This window comes from Aythya marila (assembly GCF_965140915.1).
Source record: "Aythya marila genome assembly, chromosome: 1".
NCBI classification, from domain to species: Eukaryota; Metazoa; Chordata; class Aves; order Anseriformes; family Anatidae; genus Aythya; species Aythya marila.
In genome coordinates, this window is record NC_139042.1 from 201,221,724 (window position 1) to 201,248,564 (window position 26,841).

Genomic DNA, 26,841 nt, shown 5'->3' on the forward strand with positions numbered 1-26,841 from the left:
GCCCAAACTGAAGAACAGTAAATAAAGATAGAGGTGAGCTGGAGGTTTCTTCAAAAAGTACCCTTCTGGTCTAAACCAAAATTCATTTATATAGTTGTGGGAGACAAAGGGATTTGGCCAACCTCTTTTCAGTGCTCTGTAGGGACAGGACAAGGGGCAATGGCCACAAAATGGAGCCCAGGCAGTTCCGCACCAACATGTGAAAGAACTTCTTCACGGGGAGGGTGACGGAGCACTGGGACAGGCTGCCCAGGGAGGTTGTGGGGTCTCCTTCTCTGGAGATATTCAAGGCCCGTCTGGATGCCTACCTGGGCAGCCTGCTGTAGGGAACCTGCTTTGGCAGGGGGGTTGGACCTGGTGGTATCTGGAGGTCCCTTCCAACCCCTTCAATTCTGTGATTCTATGAATTCCACAGAACATCAGTTGCCTTCTACCCCAGATTTATGATCTTGACAGTGGGTAGACTATTGTAACGAGTGTTTTAGGAAGACGCAGAACAGGGCTGATGTCTCACAGGCAGAAAGGGGATCTAGAAATCGTGCAGTCAAATATTAAAGACTGATGTGTATGACTCATGGTTGCATACTCTCTGACTCTCAAGTGCTAAATTCATGGGAAAATGTCCAGTTGGGTTTGTGTGGCAAGGTTTTGAGAGTGGCAGTCTGCAAGGGTGGCATCTGTGAGAAGAGACCAGGGGCTGCCCCATGTCAGACATGGCCAATTTCAGCCAGCCCCAAAACATGTCCCATGGGTGCTGCAGCTGGGTCCATCAGCAACACTGTTGGTGTCTCTGTGGTGAAGTATTTAGGAAAAGGGTAAAAAAAAATAAAATGCTGTGTGGCAGCTGAGAGAGGAGTGAGAATAATGTGTCCACAAGGTTGTGTCTCACCAAGGTGGTGCAGAAAGAGGGCAGGGGCTGCTCCGGGTGCTGAAGCTGAAGTTTGCCTGTGGAGAGGCCCCTGGTGGAGCAGGCTGTCCCCCTGCAGCCCATGGGTCCCACATGGAGCAGATCTCCACGCTGCAGCCCGTGGAGGAGCCCCTGGTGGAGCAGGTGGATGTGGCCTGGAGGAGGCTGCGGCCCATGGAGAGCCCCCGCAGGAGCAGGCCCCGGGCTGGAGCTGCAGCCCGTGGACAGGAGCCATGCGGGAGCAGTTCTTGAAGAGCTGCTGCCTGTGGGAAGGACCCACCCTGGAGCAGGGGAAGGGTGTGAGGAGGAAGGAGCAGCAGAGAGGAACTGCTATGGGCTTACCACAACCTCCCACCTCCATCTCTGCTGCTCTGCTTGGGGTGGCAGAAGAGAGAAGACCAAGGGAGTGAAGTTGAGCCTGGCAGAAAGGCAGGCTGGCGCAACCTGTCCCAGTTTTATCTGCTTCTCACCATCCTACTCTATTCTTAATTGGCAATAAATTAAATCAGTCTTCCCCCAGTTCATTCTGTTTCGCCCATGACAGCAGTTGGTGAGTGACCCCCCTGTCATTATCCCAGCCCAGGAGGTTTCTCATCTCATTTTCTCCCCTGTCCTGCTGAGTGGGAGTGAGACAGTGGCTGTCTGGCAACAAGCTGAGGTTAACCCACACCTGACATGGACAAACTCAGGCATTGGAAATGTGTTCCTGCAAGATCCCTCCAAGTTCTATTAAACTGCCCATGATGCTAGCGTGAACTCATCTGCCAGTCCTGTTTTTTCTTGTGGATCACACTGCCTGCACACGATCCTGTTCATAAGCACAACCCAGCGCAGTAACTTCCAGCAGAGCCGAAGAAAAAAGAGCGTTGACACGTTCAACAAGCACTGTAAATACAGGACAGGAGGCCTGAGTGATGCCCTCCTAAATAATTTTTCCTTTGTGCTCCCTTTATGCCCTACCCCATATAATCTTTTCACATTTAAATAAATGAAAAGGCTTTTCCGACAAACTTCTGAACATTTCGACTACAGCTTGGTAGTTGGGAATAGTATTTATTGGCGTGCCAGCTGATACTGAATGATTTGAGTTGGTAAGTGGTAGGACTGTTGAAGTCATTAGTGACAGTAAGAAAATTGAACTGCAGTTCAATTGCATCCTAACTAGGGGAAGGACACAATTCGGGAAGGTTTCAGAAGAGATGGTTGAGTAGGAATTAATGGAGATAACACTTTTGGAATACGTGGTGTTTGTTTTTTTTTTTTTTGGGAGGGGAGCAGTCACGGATGGACACAGGAAGCAATATTTATTTGACGTACCTTAAACACTACTCCTGCTGCAGGGTTGTTATTTAATAGCTATTAGATTTGGGTGTTGTATTTTGCCTAAGCTGCCATTCTTGGCGGTTTCTGATCCCCTCTTAATTTCACACAACTTTGCTGCAGTATTTTGCATGAGCTTCCCCTCCTTAACCTCTTTTTGCCTGCCTTTTATCTGTCAGGCAGCTTTCAGCACTTGAGTTTATAGCTTTCTTAGTAGAAGGAAAACATTTGGTTCCAATTAAAACTTTAAAAAAAGGCAAAGAGAAGAATTTATTTTAATACGATGTTACAGAGTTACTACTATGAATTCAAACAATTTCTATTCTCTTGTATTAATTTGAGTGATCTTTTCCACAGTTGAAACAACTGCAGAGGAGTGTTTCCAAAGCAGCATGAGACATTCATAATTCTTCGTTATGACACAAATCTGAGAGCTGCTTCAGTTAAAGTTTGTACTAAATCCTGGATGCCCATGTGAAAACAAGCTCATGTGTCCTGCTTCTTTTCATTCTAAACCCCTGCAGTTATTTTGCCTCTGTAGTCACAGAAAGGAAATTTCAACGAGTTTCCTTTTAGGCTTTTGATTTTTTTTTTTCCCCATTTCAGCGCTCTTTTCAACAGGGAGCTGTAAAATACTGCTGATCTAATGTACAGATGTGAAGGAGGAAAACAAATGCAGGGTAATAGGAAAATTGCCACTCAGATGTGATGGAATTCCTTGCGTAACAAGATAGCAGAAACCTGGAACAACTCTGTCATTTGTTCATTTATTTACTGTAATTTTGGGGTTGCTTACCTGTAGTTTTGTGCATTAAAATACCTGCGATGCACAGCATAGTTTTAAAATCCCTTTCTGTTAGCTTTAATTCCCTTATCCCTTAGTGACGATGACCCCTGCGTACCTCAGCCTGACAGCTCAGCGCGTTCTGTACCTCATCCTCTTACACTGCCCTTCCCTAAAGCCTGCGTCACGCTTCCTCCCCCACCCCTTCCGCATCCTCCTGTCGCCGCGGTCACGTTTGGGCTTCTCGTTAGGCACGGCTTTGACATTGTCACTCTTCTGCTTTTCCAGCCTCAGGAGGTGTGACGGTGCTGGAGAGCAGCTGCACGGGGTCGTCATCGCCTGGCTGCTCTGGGTCGGCGTGCAGGTTGTGGTGGCCCAGCTGAGCTGCAGCGGTTAGCCTGTGCTTCCCCCAGCTCTGAAATTCTGCCTCATGTGGCTGTCATGCAGCTTTCACTTGCATCTGCAGCTTCAGAGTAGATTTGGACTGCTCAGAACAGCAGTAGCGTTTTATTAAGCTCCCATTGCAGACTTCTGACTTAGCAAAACCTGATTAAGTAGGTGACAAATCCACACATTCATCTTGCGCCTCCTCAGGGACAGGTTTACCTACCTGAAAAAAACATCGCTCAGTTTGTATTTGAGTCTGCGATCCAGTGAGCCACCACCTGGGCTCAGCAGCACCCGGAGAACACCAGCTGGTTGTGGTGCTGCTTTAGGAAGGGAGAACTTCCTCAGGATGAGCATCTCATTCATTTCTCAGAAAAACCTGCCTACAATGCGTGAGCTGGCTTGAATGCTACCTTGGGATTAGCCAACTGTTTGTACCTTTTGGTACAAAGTGTTCTTGGATGCTTTTATTTTTTCTATATTTTTATAGTACATAACAAAATAATGGGAACTGTTGGTCCTTGTGTCAAGTTTTAGGTTTGTGCTCTTTCAAAACAGCTGCTGATGGCAAATAGGGTGTGTGTGGTATCCCTGCAGTGGGCAGGGTTTTCTGCTATCACAGAATCACAGAATCACAGAATTTTCTAGGTTGGAAGAGACCTCAAGGTATGCCACAGAAGAAACTGAGGCACAGACGGCGAAGCTGAGCTAAATTTTGAAACCCTAAATAAAGTTGGTGTTTGTCGATGGCACACACCAAAAGTTGTTGTCTTTTGTGTGGTTTCCATTAAAATAAATTCAAGTTAAAATTTTTCTCTCTCTCTTCCCAGCCTGAAGTTAGGCTGCGTTCTTTGTAAATTCCTCTAGGAACTTGCTACAATAGCAAAAAGTTTGACGTTGGATTTAACAATTTCTCCTCTTTTAGAATATTTAATGTTAATTTTCCCTAATTCTGACTTCTTTACATGATGGCAAATGATAACTGTACTTCTGCTGAAGGGGAAACAATTGATGAAAGGCTGTTGGATTTTCATCTAGGTTGAAGGCCCAGGAGTGATAACTCAATCCTTCCAAAATGCCGTAACTAAAACAACATTTGTTATGTTCAACCTCTATGTTTTTTACCCTACACCTAGATTTTTGGGAATACCTTTACAGAGTTAATGCCTTGGCTTTTTGTATTACAGTGCCGTGTTTTAAGGGGGCACATCACCTGTCTTTAGAGTAACATCGGAAATAAATTTTAGATTTTCACGTGTACTAAAGAAGTGCCTTTATTGGTAAAGAAATAAGTAACCAAAATCTGGAATAAATATATTTTTTAACCATGCACTGACAAGTTATTTTAAATATAACTTTGCTAGTGAAAATTGAAGCATGAACTTGTTGAACTTTGGTGTGAAGTCGATGAGCTTTAGGATGAGGGAAGTGTCCTGGTGTGACTTCTGTGGTGAAGACGGTGTCAAAATGAGAACTTTGAAGGCAGTTTAGGCATACAATGTGCTCTGACCAATTTGTTTTCTTATCTGCAGCTTCTGGCTGTAGTTAGACCTCAAAGCTATCATGGATATGGTTGAGTTGATGTCCGGGTCAGCACTCAGCCCTCTTGTTCTGGTCTTTCCATGTTCTGGTCTGCCCTTCTTGGGGAGGATTTTGCCTGGTAACAATTTACTGTGGATTTTGGTTCTGTGAGGGGTAAGAAATTTGTCGAGGTTGAAAGCAATCAGTTTGGAATGAAGTAGGTTACTGAGCAGGGCTGAAAGCTGCATAAGGCTTTGTTTATATCTTGTCACAGAACCGATCCTTGCCAATTGCAAGAGGTATTGCCCAAGTGTTGGTGTCAGTGCTGGGATTGCACAAAGCAGGCTTTCTGCTCTGTACTGAGTTCAAAAATCCTTTTAACTCTCTGCTAAGATATGAGAGGCTATGACAAATGGTCAGATTTTTGTGCTTGTTTTTTTTTTTTAACAAAGCATACTGGTAAGAAGTGGATCTTCATTAGTAGGTTTACTGCATCATTGACTTGAGCATTAACAGATAAATCGATTCTGAGCTTAATGCCTGTGTGCCAGGCCTAGCCTAGAATTAATCTCATGTGGTTTTGCATTATAACACAAACTTCTTAAGGTTTTTGCAGCGTGTTTGTCGCTCTTCATCTTGCATTAGTCCTGAAATAAAAATGCTGACTCTGAGAGAAGTAGCACTGAAAAGTTGTTGGTAAGCTTACAAGTGCCGTTAAGGTACATCATGGTTATCTTCCTATAAACTAGTATTAACGTATACCTGCTGGTGTTCTGGTTACTGAAGTCACTGTTGCTGTCCTGCAGCAGAATACATTAATAATTGGCTTCTTAAGTGAACACGGGATATTTGTAAACTATTTTCAGAACATCCGAAGAACGATCCAAGTGGTACGTCTCTCGGGGATCCGTGCTACTTATTAGGCATAGGAGTGAGGAGTGTAACCTCCGGAGATTCTGTTCAAATTAACCTGTGTTGTTCTTTAAAATCAAATATTCAAATAAGCATTTTCACCTCTGTTTTGTGTTCCTTTACTACTGCAGCTTTGTGCTTGCCTCTCAGTGACCGTGCACTGGCACGGGACCTCAGCATCGTCTGTGCTTTACTGACCTGTCCCATCTCCCCACACTGAGGCTGGGGGAAAAACCCAACGCTGCTTTGCTAGACTGTGCTAATGTACAGGGATAAAAGCTAATTAGTTGTTTCCTCTAGCAAAAAAAACTCAACACTGAATTGGAATAAAAGTGATGGATGGGATGTGTCCAGAAAGTTTATTTTACTGGCACAGCATTTTGTGGATAAACAGCTACGAAGTTTGAGAGATTAATCTCTTTCCCTTAGTGCTGATTTAACCAAACTGAAGTGGTTTAATAAATATTTTAGCTGATGCAAACTAAATGGATCCAAACAAACTTGTACTAGTGTTGCCAAATATCGGTGTAATCTGATTTATATCTGTTAGGTGTGCAGCTTGGGCTTTATCACGACTGCTCCACTGCGTTTCCCAGAGCTGGAGGCCAGGACACGGAGTACAGGGCAGCCTTCGAGCCTTCGTTCCGGCCTCGAAAGGGAAATTCCATGACTCTTTAGTTTGTTTTGTTTACCAGTCCTCGAGAAGTGAAACTAAAAACAAGAGAAACTGGCTGCCTATTGCCGACTTCCTTTTCTCACAGTGGGGATGAAGAAAAAGCTGGTGTTTTCTTCCCCAGTTACTGCTGGTGCTGAACAAACTAATTTACCCTTCAACTGAGTCTCTTATTCCTCTGGTCCTTCCTATACCACTTTATAAACATCAAAACCCACAACCAAGCACTTTACTTAAGGTGATTTCAAATGTTCAGAAGGGATGCTAGTCCTTCCTCTACCAAGTTGCCACTTCATTTTTAATAAAGCAAATGAGAGATATGTTGAGTAGCTGATCTGATTTTTCCAAGTCTCCTTTGGGCTGTGTAGACATGACTGCTGTTGTAAGCAAGCAGGTATCAAATGGGGGGTTGGACCCGATGATCTCTTGAGGTCCCTTCCAACCCCCTACAATTCTGTGATTCACTGAAATTTGCCTTGATGTCCTCCTGTAGTCTTAGTCAAACTTAGAGTCATTAAGAGTAGGTTTAATGTCGCAGAAGCTTCTTTGTGCCGTTCGGACTTCTTGTAGGATTTCCTTAGAGGATGATGATTGTAGCTGTAGGGTGTTCACACAGTTGAAGTGTTTATCTGCTCGAAGATGGACCAGTATGCAGGAGGCTGAAGTTCAAGGGTTGCCAGAGGCTGAAGGCTTGGTTTCGCCTGCTTTTGGGGAAGGACTGATGGCTGGGTGCCCTCTGATCTCTGCTTCAGCAGAAGGGGGAAAAAGACTTTTTTATGTACGCTTGGTAAGAGGAAGCTGGGATGCAATCCTATCAGTAGTATAATAACTTCTCATTTTTTCTGAATCCATTCAAATATTCCCTATGTAGACAAACAAAACTTCATATTTTAGATGGCAAAATGATACAAATACAGATCACTGCCCCCAGTTACAGTTACAAAAGCCAAGGAACACGGCTTCCCTGCAAACAAAGAGCTGCTTCTGAACATTTCTTCCCCTCTACGCCTGAGCATGGCTTTGGTGATGCTTTAAGCTGGGAATAGACACCACATCGTTAAGGATGAATTTTAAAACAGCATTTTTGTTTGCTCCATTAATTTTGACTAATGTTGAGATAAAAATGATTAATCAAGAGACAACATAATTAGTGCAGTATGGCATCTGACTACTTATATTTAAGTCTGCTAATGTGGTAAGCATAACTCTTGGTAGGAAATGTTCTGGCTCGTGTCAGAATCTAAAATATTACGACCATTTTTCTCTTTAAATTGATACTGCAAATCTTAGCGCTGTTAAAATGTTCACGGTCTGCTACTGATTGAAATGTACAATACAGGAAATTCGAGATTATGTTGGAAATTGTCAGAAAATTTCAGCTAATTTTTTAAAAAAGTGTTATTTTGATTTATGTTACTGGGAAAAATGACTTTTACTTGTCACCCTGATGTATGGCATTGGGAAAATGAAGAGGAAACTGTTTGTGGGGAACTGTTCCATTGAATCGTGCTGAAAGATCATTTAGCTTCTGTATTTACTAACCTGTAGGGGTTGAAGGAGCTGTGAACAGGTTTGCAGAACAGTTTTTAGCTTGGAAAACCTCTGAGGATTGGAAACTTGTGCCTGCACTAATAACATACTTCTATCTTAAGGTACGAGGGATCCAAAAATTGTCATTTTTTGGTGAACTTGCTTACAAAGTCATAACTGATACCTGGAAAAGTGCTTGTGTGGAAAGGATGGCTTGACTTACAGTGAGCAGTAGGTAAAATTCCTGAAATACTCCTGGTTTTCCGTCCAACAATACTGCTCCTGTGGTCGTGTGTCTCATCTTTCCATCTAATACAGCAGCTGCTTTGCAGAATATTATGTTTAGACATTAATTATGAAGACTTGGACTGGTGCTGGGAAAGGTCATGAATTTGTAGGGGAACGTGGGCGTAATGTGCACGGGTTGTAGATGAAACAGCTGACATGTTCTAGCAGCGTCGGCTGGAGCCACAGGAGGAGTTCCAGGAAATGTAATCTTTGGAAGTCTGTAAAATGCCTTCTGTGTAGTAGCAAACCTCCTGGTATTTCATGAAGATGGGATCTTTCTAGTTGCTTTTTTGGTGTTTGCATTTCCTTTAAGAATAATGTATAAGTGATTGACCACTTCTTAATGGTCGTAGTGCTGCCTTTTCTTAGCAGCAAGGAAAGAGAAAAATACTAATAAACTCCTGAAAAGGCCAGGCACCAGCTACACCCTTGGGAAGAGGAACAAAAGCTGACTCAAGCAGAGCCATCAGACGTTAGCTAGTTGTTGCACAAGTCAGACCAGTCTTCACATACTGGCAAACCCCAAATTATACCCAGCCCAAGCCTTTAAAATGATGTCTATTAAAAGCTGCCATAAAATATTTGGGATTGTATTGGCAAGAGTCCTGGGCAGGAGTGTGGCTGGTGTTGGTTTTGTACCCACCCTGCCTTCCAAGAGAGGAGCATCGTGCAAAATTGGCTGTACTCTTTTCAGCGGAGCTTGTCAGAAATTAGTGATTATGCTTTCTTCTGGCTTTGCACCCTATTGTTCACCTCCCATAAATTAATCAGCCTGTGGCTTGTGACTGCACGCACAGCACTCGGTGAAGTGGAATTGCCACAGATCCCTGCCAGCTCCTGATGCTCCACTTCGTAACCCTCGCGATAACGTCTGTACGATCGAGGTGCCAACATGAGCCTTCAGACTTCAAACATCCAGCTGGGTTGGTTGTGGGCATGGCTGGTGACGATGACTTAATTTTAAGGTGTGTTTGTTTTTGTGAAACACGTACAAATAATTGTGAATAAGCAGATGGCTGAGATGTGTTTTATTAGATTATATTTTTATTTCATTTTCTTGCCGGTTTATTTTGAATTTTGTTCTGTCAGTGCTCTTATTAACTAGTAAGTATTAGTAAGGCTGTATTATTTCACAGAATCACCTAGGTTGGAGGAGACCTCCAAGATCACCGAGTCCAACCTCTGACCTAACACTAATCAGTCCTCCACTAAACCATATCCCTAAGCTCTACATCTCAACTTCTTTTAAAGACCTCCAGGGATGGTGACTCCACCACTTCCCTGGGCAGCCCATTCCAGTGCCTCACAACCCTTTCGGTAAAGAAGTTCTTCCTAATATCCAACCTAAACCTTATTATTTAAAAAACATATAAAAAATAATATGTCCCTAGACATATTGTAGTAGTTAATTAAAATGAGTAGAATTCCCGTAAGTCCTTTCCTCTAAGTCAATTGCTGCTTGAAGATGGCAGATAGTAAGAGTGGGTGTTTCAGTTCTTTGAGATACGTATCGGACTCCTAAATTCTAATTTCATTTTTTGACACAAGCTTCCTCTGCGGCATATAACTTAGCAGGCCTGCCTTGGTTTCCTTGCTCTTGCTTTGAGTCCCTTGGGGATTGCTTTCAAATGGCTTTGAGGCAGCTTTTCGTGGCAGTTAACTCAGCTAATTTCCAAAGTGGCCATTTTCCGTCGGTGACTGCTGCAGCTCGTAGGGGATCCTACAGACCTGCAAGCATTCTGCTGTAAGGAAACGTGAGTTTTCATTAAGGTGAGAGTTCAATAATGTTTCTTCAGGCAAGTTCAGTCTTTGCTTTCATATCTTCTACCTCTCCTCCTCATACAGTATAACTACAACTGGTTGGACTCTGAAGAAATACTGATAAAATACTGACTTTTAACAGTGGGAAGGGGAGAATGGTTTTTGTAGTTGGATTTGTAGTTTGTTAGTTGTATTATGAGAAAAATTGAAGACAATTCTTACATAGCAAGAAGATCACCACTGTGTAAGAATGTCAACAACAAGAAAATGTCACATTAGAGGGAAATGTGCTTAGAGGCAGGGCAGTGCACTCACATTGTATCGGCAGCCTAAATTATTGATGCTTGGGTTTGGGTAGGGTCTGTAAGGAGTAAATGGTGATGAAGGACAAAGGAGCTGTTGCTCATTTCCAGGCTTAGTGCTCTGCGAGGCAATATGAGGAAGAAGATTGAAACAATTGAAGGAACTTCTTTTTTTCCAGTCCCTTGGGGAAAAAAGAATGGTTTTCTGCACTTGATCAGATCTGTTCCTGGCATTTTAATGCTTCTCAGAAGTCAGAGTCCCAGGATGGCTGAGGTGGGAGGGCACCTCTGGGTCCATCTGGTCCCACCCCTGCTCCAGGAGGGCCACCCAGAGCAGGGTGCCCAGCACCACATCCAAGTGGATCCAAGATCTCGAAGGAGGAGACCCCACAGCCTCTCTGGGCAGCCCGTGCCACTGCTCCGTCACCCCCACAGCACAGAAGTGCTGCCTGGTGGTCAGATGGATCCTCCTGAGTTCCAGTTTGTGCCCACTGCCTCTTGTCCTGGCACTGGGCACCACTGAACAGAGCCTGGCTCCGTCCTCTTTGCACCATTCCTTCAGGTATCTCAGAGAATAAGATCCCCCTGAGCCTTCTCTGGGTGAAACAGCCCAGAGATTGTCTTTCTGTTGGCTTCACGGAGAGCTGGAAGCCCACACAAGACTTTCAAGCCTGGTTTGGCGGTTTTACCCCCTGACTTTAGGTTAAGAAATGAAATTGGTTGTTCTAGGCAGGTTCCTGGCTGTAACCACGGCACAGCAGCTGACGTTTTGCTTGAGAGAGACAGTCTCTGGGTAAGACTAAAAATTATGTAGGAGAGGGGCTTGATCTGTGTGAATATTTGACACGGAGATTTGTTTGTCAGATGTTGAGGGTGCTGACCGCACAGCAGCTGTCAGAGAGCAGAGCAATTCTGACAATGTTAAATCTCGAATTTCATCGAGGAAAACATTCTTAGCAGCTCCTAACGTCCTCGATATTTCAGGTCCCCAAGTTCTCCTCAACAATAAAGTAGCTCTAAAAAAAAAAAAACAACCCAAAAAGCCAGATTCCATCCACTGAGCAGGGAATGCCAAACACTTCCAGAAATCTCAACTATGTTTTTACAAGCTTTCATTTCATGGTTTCTTAAGAAATAAGCCAGGAACGGGATACTTTAAGTCCCGTTTCTAGTAAGTTATTCAAATAAGATGCTTTTCATGCAGCTCTGGGTAAATACCAGGGAGAATTCTTCCCCACGAGCATAACAGGGATGTGTTAGAGGAGCAGCGGCCTGTGAGGCCGTTTGTTCCAATCCCCTTGTTTATTATTAGCTGGAATGCCAGGCTGTAGGCTGCAGAGGATAACACGAGCGTGTCGCCTGCATGACACTTCTGGCTAACAAATGGCAGCTTTGTCTGAGTAGCTGCAGTTTGGGGAGCTGCAGAGGGGCCATGCCTTGGAGAAAAAGAAAGAGGGAATGGCAAGTAGCTCGGTTACATGCGATGGTTGCTCCAAGAGGAGGAGGAGAACTTTCCCCAGTTACTTTCTGATGCAGTGATTTCAAATATGATCTGGAAATAAACAGGTTGGCTTCATGAAGACTAAAACTGACTTTTACAAGGACTGGGCTGAAAACCACGATCTACAGACTGGTAAAATATCTTTATTTTATATACTGCTCTTTAATTGTTTAACTTTTTGCAGATAACTTTGTACTATTTTGCTTCTCTTTACCATCTGATGAGTGATAATTTTTAATACCTGCTATGCTTAAGGTACACGATTATGTTTAAAGGTGGAAGAAATGTAGCTCAGTTAACTAACAGTGGTGTTTTTTTCGTGAGAAGTCATTGCAATGTAAAAGGGATTGCTTTTCTAATGTCAACTATTTAACTCCGTTTTCACTGCCTAAACTAACACTCATGGAAAAAAAACAACAAAGTATAATAAATATTTAATCTTTTCTTGTGTGTGTGGTGCAGGTCTAATATCTGTGTGCAGGTATTTACCAAGTTTTTCTTTAAACATCTACCCACAACAAAATACTATTAAGCCTATGTCATGGCTTTTGTTTCATTGTCTGTGCGAACGGACTCGAAGGAAAATAAACAGCACTGGTATTAAAGGGGCTTTCTGAGATGACGAGAGGCTTAAAAAATGTTTTGTTTATTGCTCCGATATGGGCCTTGAATGTGCCGATGCACAGCAGCTGCTGGTGGTGCCTGTGGACGGGAATTTGTGCCAGGGCAGCTCTTTGTGCAAGTGGAAGGCGTGATGTGCCAACAAGCAAGGATGCGAGGGAAGTAATAGAAAACAAATAAATGCCCCCAAGTCTTTGAGGGGGTTCAGAGCACTGTGCAGTCGAGGAGGCGGTGATGGTGGGTCAAGGAGCAAACCAGGGAGAAATCTTTTCAGGATTACACGGGATGGTAACACTATGCGAACCCTCAGCTGCACAGAAGGAGGCGTTACTGAGGTGTGTGGCACAGCTGGAAGAAGCAACCTGCTGTGTTGGTGCTAAGGCACGAGCCCTGTGATGTACCTACAGGTTCCTGTGAGATGTGTGAAGAATCTCTGAGGCTCTCGGTGGCGCTTTGTGCTGCCCTGATGGAGAAGCAGGTGCTCGGTGGTTTCTGCCTTTCCCAGGTGAGGTGTCAAACAGGGCATTTTTGGGTTGTTTCAGGGAGAAGTCTCAGTAGTGAGTTTGTCAGCCCAAGGGTCATTCACACTGAGTCGTTGGGCTGTTTTTACATGGGCTAGAAGCTCAGTGGCTTGCGGATGGATACCACTTTTGAACATGGTTTGTTCAAAGCCCTACTGGTTTGCAGCCTTGTAGCTGAGCAGGACTGGAAGCCGTGCAGGATTAGGTAAACAGACCAAAATACAGAGTCTTAGTTAAACTTCAGCAACAGAAGCTTTCTTCTCCAGGGCAAGAACAGAAAGCTACCATCTCTTGCTGATTCCTCACTCGGCTGCAACAGCCTGGAGGAGCTGAGCTGGGTGAGAACCAGGTGCAACTGTGGGCTGTTGGGGTTCACCCCCTGACCAGGAGGATTCAGGGTGCTGTTGGGCTGTCGCAGGCTGTTCCTTGGCTGCTGGAAACACGAAGGAAAGTGCTGCTCGTTCTCATTCCTGTAGTTTGGAAACCTGAGTTACTGCTGAGGCTGCAGGAAGGGTCCTCCATGTTCAGGTGTTTAACTTAAATGAGTACAAAAATACATTATTACAGATTTTTAACCCCCCCAAATTCAAGCAAGCAAACTCTCAAACAAAAAATCAAAACCAACACCACCAAAACCAAACAAACATACAAACAAAAAAACAGAGAAACTTACATTTTGGGTGAGTAACAGGGGCCCTCAGATCTAAGGTTCCTTTGCCTGCACATGTATACATACAGCAGCTAACGTTTCGCCCTGTGAAATGGGAGGGGGAAGATGGGATGAAGGAGAGAGTAGGGCAGGATTATTTCTTTTTGAGTTGGTTAGTAACTGTCAGAAGTGTAGTTTTGTATTAGTATCTTGTAACGTTTTCTGTCCTTGAAAAAAGTTGATTAATAGAATTTAATGTTTACATCCATTTGTAGGGTACATTATTGTTTCACTTTAAATGGTGTTTATTTTTACTTGGATCTATTGTTTTGCTATTAAACTGCTATGGCACTTGGTCCGTTACAATTAGTCTTGCATTCATTAGGGAGCAGAATATTTTTTTTTCCCTTGCATTTTGTCTCTTACTATTAGTTTCTCTTCTCTTAAATTTTACTGTCCTTTCTTCCTTAGGATTGGAAAAATGTGGAATTTAGGAAAAGTAAGGTCTAAGGCTTTGGGAGACTTAGAATTGCGGTTGCTTAATAGGAGTGGGGAGTTTCCAGCAATTTTTAAGTTTGTGTAAGAAGCCTGTTTGTTATCACCTTAGGAATTTAAATTAATGCAATGTTTTTCAATTCTTATACCAATAGACCAAACTGGGCACGTGTTTTGAAGTTTTGAAGAAGCTCCAACTTTCAAAATGTGGAGTTTTACTTTACATGGGGTTTTGATGCATGGCACCTGGTAGTGGCTAGCAGGATCACATCCCTAATTCACCTGTACATTTGTTGCCTCTAAGTAATGCTGACATCTCCAGATCACTGATCTTTTGCAGAAGATAAACACTGAAGACGAACTGGGATTGTGTCCTTGTGATAGGACTAGCTTAATTTTTTGTTGCCTTTGTCATTTAATACTTCTTATATACCATTCCCTTGCTCTGTTTCTGAAGGCACTGTCCTTTTCAGTCCTTGGATAACTGGACTGGTGAGGAAGTGGGTGAGGAAGGGAGACACTTGTTGGAGTGATGCAGGCACAAAACTTGTAGGCAATGCTTTCTTCTTGCCTTATAGGGCTGATGGCAGCCTACAGATGTCTAACTTAGCAGTCCTGGCTCTATCAGTTTAAAGTTAGTGAGTTGCAAAATGAGACCAAATCTCATTGCAGCCTTAAGTAATTTTCTGAAAGTTCAAATCCAGCTGCTTGCCAGTCACCTCAGCAGTGCTAAAAAGTAAAATAATCTGATTCCCAAGGTAAAAGAAAAGCAGTAATCTGGCTGTTATGTCAGCCCTTTTTAACATCATCATGGACTGGGATTTCTGTCCAGATTTTTCTGTAATGATGCTTCAAATCCTTTGCGTGCTGCCTTTCAAACTCTATAAATTTGTAATATTTCTAAAGTATAGGAAACTGTGTGACAGCATTGAGGAGAAAATACTCTATAATGTGTTTTGGTCCCGGCCTTCCTTTTTGTGATTTATCTCCTTCAAAAGCAAGGTGCGTGACATTGCTGCTGGCCAAGTTCTCTTCTTGTACCCTGTAGTGCCAACCAATGATGTTAGGGACTTGCATGTGCTGCCTGTTGTGCCATCATGGGCTAATTTTATCACCATCGATTCCACTTCTTTCATTTTTTAGGTTGGTGATAATATGTTTCCCCAGGTTTTAGTCAAATTCAGTACTCTGCACTACTCAGTTGACCATAGGTTGATGTCAGCTTCATATGAGATTGTGTTGTGTGCTGTAAAATGTGGTGTTGATCATATACAATGCTAATTTTAATTAGGAAAATTAATCACGCTTGTTTCACATCTTTAACTGCTCTCAGTGAGAGCAAACTGATAACCAACTGATATTCTAAAGTCTTCGTTTTAATTTTGTGTAATGCAGCGATATATTTTGCTGCCTAGGAAGGTTATTTCATGATTCGTTCCCATATTTAGCTTTTACTTCATCAGGAATCACTGTGCAATTTCCAACTTGCAGATATTTAAATAATTCTTCTTATAAGAAGCATATTTTATGCTCATCTCCTGCAATATAACCTCTTGTCCCCGTCTCAAGCTGTTTTTGAGTTTTCAGCATGGCTGGATTAATGTAACATTAAACCATCTCAGTGCAGCTAGAAGGTTAAGATAATTTTGGCAGCAAGCGAAGAGGATTACTGGAAAGGCAACGAATATGATAATTTCCCCACCAAATGTAATTGAATTGTCATGAGGCATTGAACATGTCAGACTTAACGTGTTACTAATGCAGGACAGGAAGGTAAGCCAGGGCTGTGTTTTTGGCATAAATCAGGACCCGGTTTCTGTTGCAAATAAAGTTCTGCATTATTTTAATCGTACATTTAAACTTTGTTTCAACTTGTGCCATTTAATCCATCCATGTTGTTGAAGAGCTGTGCATGCCCTTTTGAGGGTATTTTTAAATACAAGCAGTAATCTATTTTTGAATTCTATTAATAAAAAACACAGTTCCTCCTACTTGTTTGGCTACGCTTTATCAAATCAACCATTGGAGAAGGAAAGATTAGGGTTGCTCCCTATTTGGATTTTCTCATGGAGTAATGGCTTTCCTAGCAAGCATAAATTTACTTTTAAAAACTTGTAATTGGTTTCCTATAAAGATTTGTTTGTGTCTTTTAAAAGCAAATGCAATTTGGTTTTGATTATGGTTCCTATAGCTTCTTAATTGCAAAGGACTCCTTGGCTTTGTCAGTGTAGGCTTGGGAGCTTTAAGAGGACAATGTCAGTTCAGTAGGTGCAGTACCTCAACTAGTAAAGGATTAAAAAATGTAGTGATATCATCGTGTCAGGAATATGTAGCTCTCAAATGTGCTCGGAGAGTTCAGCCTGTGCCTTTGTGTGGTGACAGTGCTGGGAGGAGATTCTAGAAGGGCATCGGGGCTGGCCTCTAGGAGTTGGGTCCTGCTCACTGTACAGGCAGGTGGCTGGGGTAACGGGCCCACAGGAACCAGAAAGCCGTCAGACAAAGCCAAAACCAAAGCCAAACTGTTTTGTGTCTTGCAGTCCTCTGTAGGAATGGCTAAAGGCGGATCCAGCACCTAGAGGAGCCAGAGGACAGCGCCCTGCTTGGATGGCACTCAAGGCTGGCAATATGAAATGAGCCAACTCATTGAGCACCTTACAGGGAGGAAATTATTTATCAGTGTCGTGGCACAGGGATGCGTAGCTTCAAAATACAACAGATGCACTTCTTAAATTTTAAATAGTCGCATAAATACATGAGGACTGGCTCTGGTGTACGTTGGGGAAAATACAGCAAAGCCTGATTTCCTCACTGATGAAAATAGAATGAGTAGAACAAAGTGTAAAGCTTTTACTCATAATCTCCAAAAATCAAAAAAGCGGTCAGACTTTTCATTAGAGAAATTTGGGACGAGCATCGTTGTTGCCTGTACGATGTGTCTGTGATGGGGCATGCTGGGTTCTGTCTGCACTCCCCCTAAGAAACTTTGAGGGAAAACACGTGGAGAGCAAGCACAAGCTGTCATACAGCATAGAAAGCCACTTTGGCACAACTTCTCTAAATATCTGAGAAATATGTAGGTAGGCTTGAATAAAGAAATACTGGCTTTGAGCAAATAAAACTGTTAATAATGTCACATGCTAAAAAGAAGCCCATAATATCTGATCTGTTCTCATATTTTGTGGTCCAGATGGTTGATAAGTACATCTGCTGAAGAATTAATGCTCAGCAGATATGATGTTGCCATGAACTAAACAGTAAATTAAAAAATACGTCTGGATTTACTTCTATAACAGTGTTTGAAAATTATTTCATGGCTTTTTAAAATGTTGCTTTATCCCCAACTCATTGCTTTTTAATCATAGAAAAATTGAAATAGGGATAGAATCGAATTAGAATTGAAACAAATCAACTCTTGAGTCTTTCACAGTCTTATGATGGGCATCAAATGAATGAGGCAAGTCAAACATTGCCCCTCAAAATGTGGAATGTTGCAGTGCGTTATGTTCCTGAATATTCAAGAAGCATCTTCATGACTTTCCCTCTCACAGTGCCCATGTACATTCCTATCCATGATCTAGGGATGTCTTCTGCTAAGGGAATGATGCTGAGGGACCTCAATAAAACCAGATTTATCTAAACTTTAACTCCACCATTGTAATAACCTCTGCTGCACTTGCAGTGCAGTGATGTCCAGTGCTTACCTGTGCATCTGTTTTTCTTGCTCATCAGTCTTCTGTTGTGATAGTCTTAATGCTTCTTTCAGCTCTGGGTTGCACAAGTAGCAGGTCTGATGCCACAGCGCTCTCCTTCCTTGTTTTCTGAGAAATGAGTTGTAGGCAGTTTCTCATGTGAAGTCATTCTGAATCAAAGTGCTAGAGGAGATGGGGTAGGGAGGCAGAGAACTGCTGGGCTTTCAGTGCTGCTGCAGCTGCCTGGGAGAAGTGTTTGTTCTTGCCTTCATTGCAATTGGAAGCTGAGATTTTATGATAATATATTTCTACATACATTTTTTTCCCTAGCATCTCATTTCAAAATGTGTTGGCTTAGAAGGTGAATTATTTTCTCCATACCTGTATTTGTGTGGTTAGACATGATGATCTAAGAGGGCTTTTCCAGCTTAAATGATTCTATGATTTCTTGAGCATTTAACAGTATTCTAATCCTTCTGTATGAATCCTGAAAACGGTTCAAAATTAGTTTGAAAACAGTAGAGTACATTTTAGTTTTCTTCGGCTATGTAAACATTTCCGGAATGGACAACTGGTAGCTTTTACTACTTTCTTCGGTCTTTCAGTTAGTGGGTTGTGTGATACTATTTTTTTAACTTTATTTAATAAGTATTTTATTAGAAAATGGGGAACATTATAAATTCAGCAGTTAGAACACTATCCAATAATTGTATTTTACTCTTGAACAGTATTCAGGAGGTGTACCGTGGTCGTATTTTGCTTTAATATAATTGTTTTGGCATTTCTTCATCCAAGTAATCTCTCTGAAGTTAAGATCTATTTTCTAAGCATCTAAGTGCAGTTGTGTTCGCAAGGGAGAGAATCTGAACGGCGTTATCTTAATCCTTCACAGGTGCAGATGCCGAGCAGGATGCTGCTGTCAAACTTGCCCAGGAACGAGCAGAGATAGTTGCCAAGTATGACAGAGTAAGTGAACATGATCATGATTTAAATACATCTTATAATTCATCTTCATAATATTTTTATTAAAAATATGAATCATGGTTTCCTGCTAGCTTTTGTTTACAGTACTCTGTGTAGTACTGATCTGAGGGTTTCGTGATACACTGGCTTCTGGGTGAGCTAAATTCTCCCTCCACAGGGGATGTTCTCGATAATAACTCAATCAACTCATTTTTCAGGTGCACGGCAAGTTGCTTTGGGGCTATTTTAAGTAATGTAATGTTTTTAGAAGTAATGAAAATAGCGTGTTTGAGGATGCTAAGTATATCTGTAAGATCAGAGGAACTCTTACTGTAGTTTTTATTGAATTCTGTTATGGTGATAGAAACACCTAAATCATTACAGGGAACTTAAAAGATAAGTAAACTGCATTCATAGTCAGATTGCTGCGAGGGATTAAAGAAATATTAGGCATTATCTTTTCCTTAAGCTACTTGTCAAGTAAAAGCCTAGCACAGCACATACCTAGAATGCCTACACTGCGTTCACATATTCTTCTAATACTTGAGGGCTTTATAATTGCCATTGGGGTAGTGAGCAACAGACTTGTTTGTAGAGTTGGAAACATTTCAGATATCAGACATAGGGGTATCTTGCACAGGGTGTAGTCGTATGAGTAGCTTTGTATTTTAATAAGGGAAAAATGTGTGTATGACTTTTGTTCTCTCTTCACACCCGGTAACATGTATGTTACCAATCTTTGCTTGGAATCAGTAGTTGAAATTTGTTTTGTGTTCAGCAGTGACCAAGAGAGGTTTCCTGTGGTGATGATAATGCTCACAGTGGCTGAGGGAGGCGTGCTACTTTGCTATTTTTGGTTCATCAGTTTTGGCCTAGTGTTCTCCTCCTACTCCTCTCTACTACCATAGTGTCCCAGAGATTACACTTCAAATGGCTCAAGCCTGTCTTCATGTCTGAGCTTTTTGTGTCTTAGCTTATTGTGCCATCAAACTTAATTTGACCCTTCTTTTTTTTTTTCCTTCTCCATCAGGGACGAGACGGTGCACAGATTGAGCCATGGGAAGATGCTGACTATCATCTTTACAAAGTCACAGATAGATTTGGGTTTCTACAGTAAGTAAGCTATAGTGAAAAGAAAATAAGGTTAAGAGTTTGTTCATTTATACTTTTTATTGTATTGCCTATTTGGGGAAAGTATTTATTATGCCTTTTAATAGATCTTTTGGGAACTGTTTGCTGTGTAAATCTTGGATAATCTTTCACTGTGGTTTTCAATTCCATTTGTAGCTTTTCTTGTGTGTTGTGTAATGTGATCCTGTGTAGAGAAGGAAATATTTTGAATATTTTATTTGGGAATAAAAATTGGTAGTCTACCAAAAGATTTTTCCAGCTGAATTAAATAGCAGATAAATGTTATTTTTACGTAATTGTGTTATATATAAACAAGCTTCAAGTTCTTGGAAGAAATTTGTAAGTTTTATTATAATGTTGATTTTTACAAAAAATAATACATAATAGCCGTATTTGAACAGCTGTGTATCCTCATCCTTCAAAAATGAATCTCATTTAACTTGATATATTTAGAAACCTTACTGAAGTCTCTGTCAGTTTGAGACCTAATGTTGCATTAAGCGAAGTCAGAAAATGCCAGAAACCAGATGGAATTCCCCTTAGGTACTTATTTGTAACCCAAAATCTCTTTTTGGTAAATAAAGGTGATAGCGTTAGGTTGTATTAGAACTTTTTGTTTGGCAAATGGAAATATCCAACTTGCAGAACCTGAACACAAACTGATTTGCCACTTCTGGTAATAACCAGTCAAAACTCTTTGCCATTCTTGATATTTGACATTTGTTTGAATATGTGAAGTGCAGTTAGGTTCTCCAGGAAAAACAGTGATGAGTGGAAAGCTTAATTACTAAGTATGCACTTACTTGGTGTGCATGTGGTTTGCTTTTTCAGGGTTTTTTCTTCTGTTTTGTAATGTCATTGCTTTAGTAAGTTGTCAATTAAAACAGTCACCTCTGCTGGTAGATAGCATCGACTTCATCAGGGTGAGTTTGTGTGACTTCCAGACAGTTCTGCTTTACGCAGAGAGGTTTTTGTATTGGTAAACTACAGCTGCACCAATGCATGTCAGGTATTGTAGCTGTCATTGTAAGTAATCTTAGTGGAGAAAGGATGTCAGAATTATTTCTTGTGCAAAAGTAATAGAAGCCACTGCTGCCTTCACCACCGATTTCAATGGGAACAGTCAAGTAACCTCAGATTTGCAAGTGGATTCTTGATTTAGATATCTGTGCAAACTCCTGAACTTCCCCTGTTACATGCATTGCTGTTGTTATACAATGACATTTATTAGTGTGTGTGTATATATATATTGTTCTATAAATATGTGCATGTATATATATATAAATGGAGTGTGGAAGAATGTTAATGACTGCTACAATTGCTCCTGCAGTTGGTTGCTCCTGTGGTTCAGGAGTCTTGGATTTCATGTCATAGTGGATTTGAGATAGAGGGATGTGAGTACTTGGCAAAATAATGTGCCAATTTCCAGGCTCCTGTAGTTGTACTTTTGAGCTACAGCGTGCACTTTTACCTGGTATTGCAGTTACTTTTGTGATGTGGCAGAGTAGATGTAGCCTAGTCATTAGACTGTAGCTGCTTTCTGGTAAAGTCATTAGTCACTAATATGCGAAGCCAGTGCAGAATTCATTCTCTATATATCCAACTCCAAGGGATGGAATTGGAAAGATTAATAATACACAAGCACTGTACAAATTAACAGTGTATGTAGATATCCTGCATATTCACTAATTCTATGATATTCATTGCTCATATGCTGATCTATGGCTCTTTATAAGGTAGGTTTCACCTGGGAGTGCTCTCAAGGCTGCGTTATGATTCTTTAAAGGAAATTCATTGCAAATGACACTTCCCATAGAAATAAAATTTCTCCTGGTAGGAGAAATACTATTAGGATAGGCATACTAAATGTCTTTTCAGGGGAAGACAATTTACATTGCACTGTAGACTAAGGCCTGGCTTCCTTTATACTGCAGTGTTGAGCCTGTGCAATTTACCACTTCTGAAAGAAACTCCCTGTTTCTAAGAGAATTTGAAACTAAGCAGCATAAATGCAGCATGTTCCAAAAGCCTCAAACAGTTGGCTTCATGCTTATCATCGAATCCCATTCACTGAAACCTTACAGGTGCTAGATCAGCACTGCAAGGAGCAATCAGTGGCACAGTTAAAAACCTCCAGCTGATTGCTTGCTGAGTGTTGCCGACAGTTCCTTACTGAGCTGTCAAGACTTGTAATCCCTCCTAACCTAGCTATCCTGTGCTTACAGGGTGAGTTAACAAAAATCTAATATATGTTGAAAAATGAAGATCTGTGGACAGGATCAATCTGTTTATAATCTAGTTAAGATGAAATCTGTGCTGATGATCTTGTTTACATTGACATTCTAAAATACTAAGTAGCTGAAAGATGTCTCTTGCATCAGAAGGCTGCTGAATATGGGGAACCTACCAGAAAATTAGGTCTTGCTTGCTCAAGTGCAGCAGGCCCTGATTATCATGAGTTGTTTTGTAAGCTCCTCTTTCTCCTTGGTGTGATCTGTTTGCAGCTTTCCATGTCTCTCTGAATGTGCATCCAAAGTTCAGCTGATTGCTGATAGGGCAGAAAAGATAAGGTGTTTTTGAAATGAAGCACTCAAGCTGCCTCTGTAATGTGCCACGTTAAAGCTAGAGAAGGTGGTGGGAGAAAATGAAGATGAGGGACTTCTAAAGAGCAGTTTTGGTCTGGATCTAGGATTCCTCTTTCATCCTGGTGTCAAACTGTGAATTAGTAAACTTAGAGAACAAGAAGAGAGTTGCACTTACCTTGTCTTCCTGTGGTACTGGTAGAATTGGGTAAAACTCTTTAGATTTCCTTTTGACAACCTACTGAATAGCAGAGAAAAGGTGCCTTTTTAGCACAGTTTTTAACAGTTTCAAAGTTCTCAGTGATTGGAAACGAATATGAAATATCTAACCTTAAGGGTAACCTTCATTTAAGACCCACAATTGAACTATCTGCTGGGCAGCTTTGGTCAGTTCTAATGCTTGTTGTGGTGTTTATCATTTATGATATTTAGGACCATCTTTACCTATCCCCTTGTGAATTTTTAATAACTGATGCCTTAGGAACATAATTTAAAGTGTTTGCTGTAGTACCGTTTTTTATTTTGTACTTCTGCAAATGACTTCAGATAGTAAAAGGAAATTGGTACGGCCAGGGTATTAAAACAAGTATTAAAACCAAAGCAGAACAAAAACCGAGTTAGTGCCCAGTGAATTCAGGGAAGAAGAAACAAAGTTCAACGAACCATACAAAAGCATCATTATAAATGTGGATCGTTTGAAATGAATAAGGGGAAATTTCAGAGGGAAGCTGGATATGGGGAAAGAGGTTTCCAGCAAACATGCTAAGCTGTGAAATGACTCCATGGGGAGCTGAAGGGGCCGGACTCTGAAGACGCCGAAGTTGAGATTGTACAAAACAAAGCACTGGTAAGAAGTATTGTTGATGGGACTGACTAAATTACATTGGGAATGTTTTCAGTAGTTAATAAATTATATATGACGATCATGTATGAACCAGAAAAAAAGTTAAAATCTCATTATTGGATAAAATGTAGAAAACTTTGCCTTACTAATTACTCTTACTGCATGGAAGTGGTAGTGGTCATAGTTTATTCCAGCCATATGCTGTGGTGGAGGAAATGGTCTCAACTTGGGTAATTTTTTTACTTATATATTTAATACAATTTATTGCCAAAGAAGTTATTTTATTACTGATTTGGGTATTGACAAATGCTTTGCCCAAGTCCAGGTAGCTGATGTCAGTTGCTCTTTCCCTATCCCCAGTGCTGTAACCGCATTGTAGAGGGGCACCAGATTTGTCAGGCACCATCTGCCCTTAGTGAAGCCCTGCTGGCTGTCCCCAGTCACCTCCTAGCATTGGTGAGCTGGCATTGATTCATCTTGATACCTTTTAATTCAATATTAATTACAATAGCATTGCTCATCTTAATTGATAAAGACTGGTTTTGATCGAGTACTTATAACATTTCTCAGTGTCATTTGGTGTCCTTGGATCAGTGCCTAATGACACTTTATTCTTCAAGTTTGTGATGTTTGTCTCCAGAAGCCCTCATTAGGGACATCATCTTAGTCTTGAAAGCGAGTCTTGAGGTAACAGACCAGTGCATGTTTTCCAGGCACATTACAGTTACCTGTAATCCTAAAAGTACCTTAATTAAAGAAAAAGTGACATCATCCCTACCCCAGAGAAATTGGCCACGATCCCCATTCCATAAATTCATCTGTACAAATCCCCGTGGACTCCTGTTTTCTCGTTACAGAGCCAGAATGCTGAACAGTAAGGCTGTTGTGAAAAATGCCAATCATTTTTAAAAGGAACATTTTTTCCTCCAGGAAGTCTAGCACCAGCATTTCTATATACAGTCTGCTAGTATTTTGGTAAGACTGAGTATTCTCTTCTAGAAAACTTGTGCTTGAAATCAAATCTGACTGATACTTGTTTGGTTTTGTAGCTGATGTACAAGTCTAGCCCACCATCACAGGGAACCACCTCAGTGCTCCGAGAAACCTTAGTCTTTAATGTACGACTCTTTCAAGCAAGTAGTTTAGGAATGGGAGAAATGTCTTGGATGTCTTCACAGGCAGTCATAACACAAAACTGTTCCAGCTGTTTTTGGAAATGGAAAAGATCAAATGTGTGTGGTAGGAAAAGGTTGGTTGTTTCATTTTAATTTTGTCATGGATACGTTATGTTTCTCTAAGTCAACTGTGTGTCAAGATGCTTCTTTTTTTCCTCCATATTTAATAAAAAGCAAAATTTTATGTGTTCTGGGTATGAAATTAATGGACCAGAGCTTTGCAATTAAAAACAAGAACCAAAACAAAAAAACAAACCTGCAGATAACAAAGCTCTAAATGTCCTGCGCCTAAAAAAAAGTAATTCCTTTCTCTATTATCTTGAAGCCTTGTTAAATTTTAAAGAGTTCTTAAACTTTTCACTGTGGTCTGTTCATCACAGATTCTTTACTGCATGCACACTTCTTCTATTTGCATTTTTTTTCTAGCAGCAATCCCTGACAAGGGAATAAGTTCAGTAAAGAACTGTAAAGAATTTCTTCGTGTCCTGAAGCTCATAGCAGACATTCCAGGAATGCTTTGGGATCCAGGATTTCACCCTTGCCCCTTGAATTCTTCAGTTGATTTGTTGCTGTTTTGGGATGGTTAAAAAAACAGGGAGGACTAATACATGCTCCTGGGGCAGTGGCAAGTCTTCCTCCACTTCTCCTAGGAACATTTAAGTATAAACATACATATAAAAATATCTTTGCTAATACTATATATGCATATTATTAAAGGGCATGGTTTGCATAATATGGAGATAAGTGTCTCCATTTGTTTATATCAAAGTGACAATTATTTGATTTATTTTTATATTTAAAAATGCATTAAACATTCCAAGCAACCAAAGAATTCAACAAATTCAAATGGCTTAATAAGTTGAAAAGAAATAAGAATTTAAGCTTTAACTGAAGATCATGGAAGCACATATTTAAAGATACATTTTTGTGAGTATATTCTTTCATTATTTATTTATTTTTAACAAAACTCTTCAGCTGTCTACAAGGATGAAGAAACTTTATTTTTCTTATTTTTTTTTTCTCACACCCCTGTATAAAGTTAATCTCAGTGGTCATGTGAGGATTAACTGACTGGGGTTTGCAAAACAGCCTCAACTTTGTGCGTGCTCCCAAAATAGGGTAGAAGCTGAAAGCAGCATTTTGCAACTCCAAAGGTCAGCAGCAGCTTCATGCAGTAGCTGGTGCTGTTTCCCTCTCTGTATATCACCCATTTTCTTTTATAAGAAAGCTCTTTAAGACTATACAGTTGTGTTTTTCTCAGTAAGAAAAAAAAAATTGTCATTGGTTTTTGGAGTTAGGGCAGATACACCTCAAGGCTGTGTTTATTTTTTAACCTACTTTGGAAAGCACAGATTATGACTGACCAGCATGTTAACTAGCATATAACATATTGTGGAAAACATAATTGTTTAGGTCTTAAGGCACAAAATGGAAATAGTAGGAAAAAATATATAGTCTGTAGCTTTTCAGAAACTTTTCATCATTCATTGATGGATGGCATCAACTGAATTGTCCTGTTTAATACAGAGCTGTGAAAAGTTTAAGCTTCCATGACACAATTTAAAAAATAAATCAACAATTATTTTAAAGACTTTCTTCAGTTCACACAATATGAATTATTTTCAGGTATTAATTGGCTACTAGCAAATTGTCTTGTATTAATAATTATCTCAGACCACAAAACCTGTTAATATTGGTTGTTGCTGTAACTTGACTGATTTCACTTAAAACAGGTTTTTCTCTTCCTACCTCTTCAGTAAATAGAAGCTGGGGCTGTACGCGTGGTCTGGCTGATACTGCAGTGGGGACTAATATCCAGGGCCCAGCATCGTGTTGTTGGGTAGATTTGAGGCTTATTCTGTAGAGTAAAGGGAAGTTTCTCCCTAGTAAAGGGAGAAGAGTTCAATAAAGTGCTAATGGTAGATTTTTTTTTTTTAAATGAAAATTATTAAGAGAGAGAATTATTAAGAGACCTTTATGAAAGCTCTCTTAATAATTTGAGTCAGATTATGGTGCTGCTCTCAGAGTAGCTCCACACTGGCTTTCATGGCATTGCACCAATTTACAGCAGCTGAGAATCTGATTCATGATTTTACTCTTTATCATGAATCTATTAAAGCAGTGAACATAATTTTAGAATAGTTTGCTAAAGCTAGATATTATTGGGATGCCAGATGCATGTTTCAGATAGCAGAATTCATTATTCTGCCTTTTCCTAAGATAACGTAGCCTACCTGCTCCTCTCCATCAAACTTTACTCTTTAAATGCATTGTATTTAAAAAAA

The 26,841-nt window shown here is 40.8% G+C and overlaps 1 protein-coding gene across 11 annotated transcripts in view; it reads left to right on the top strand.

Annotated features, from left to right (window-relative positions):
- The window catches only part of USP6NL (USP6 N-terminal like), a 156,495-nt gene that overhangs the window by 75,500 nt on the left and 54,154 nt on the right, over positions 1-26,841 (top strand). For all 11 annotated transcript variants that reach the window (XM_082771968.1, XM_082771969.1, XM_082771970.1 and 8 more), the window contains 2 exons: positions 18,754-18,827; positions 19,855-19,937. In XM_082771968.1, the coding sequence (XP_082628094.1) occupies positions 18,754-18,827; positions 19,855-19,937 (157 nt within the window). The remainder of the gene's footprint in view (positions 1-18,753; positions 18,828-19,854; positions 19,938-26,841) is intronic.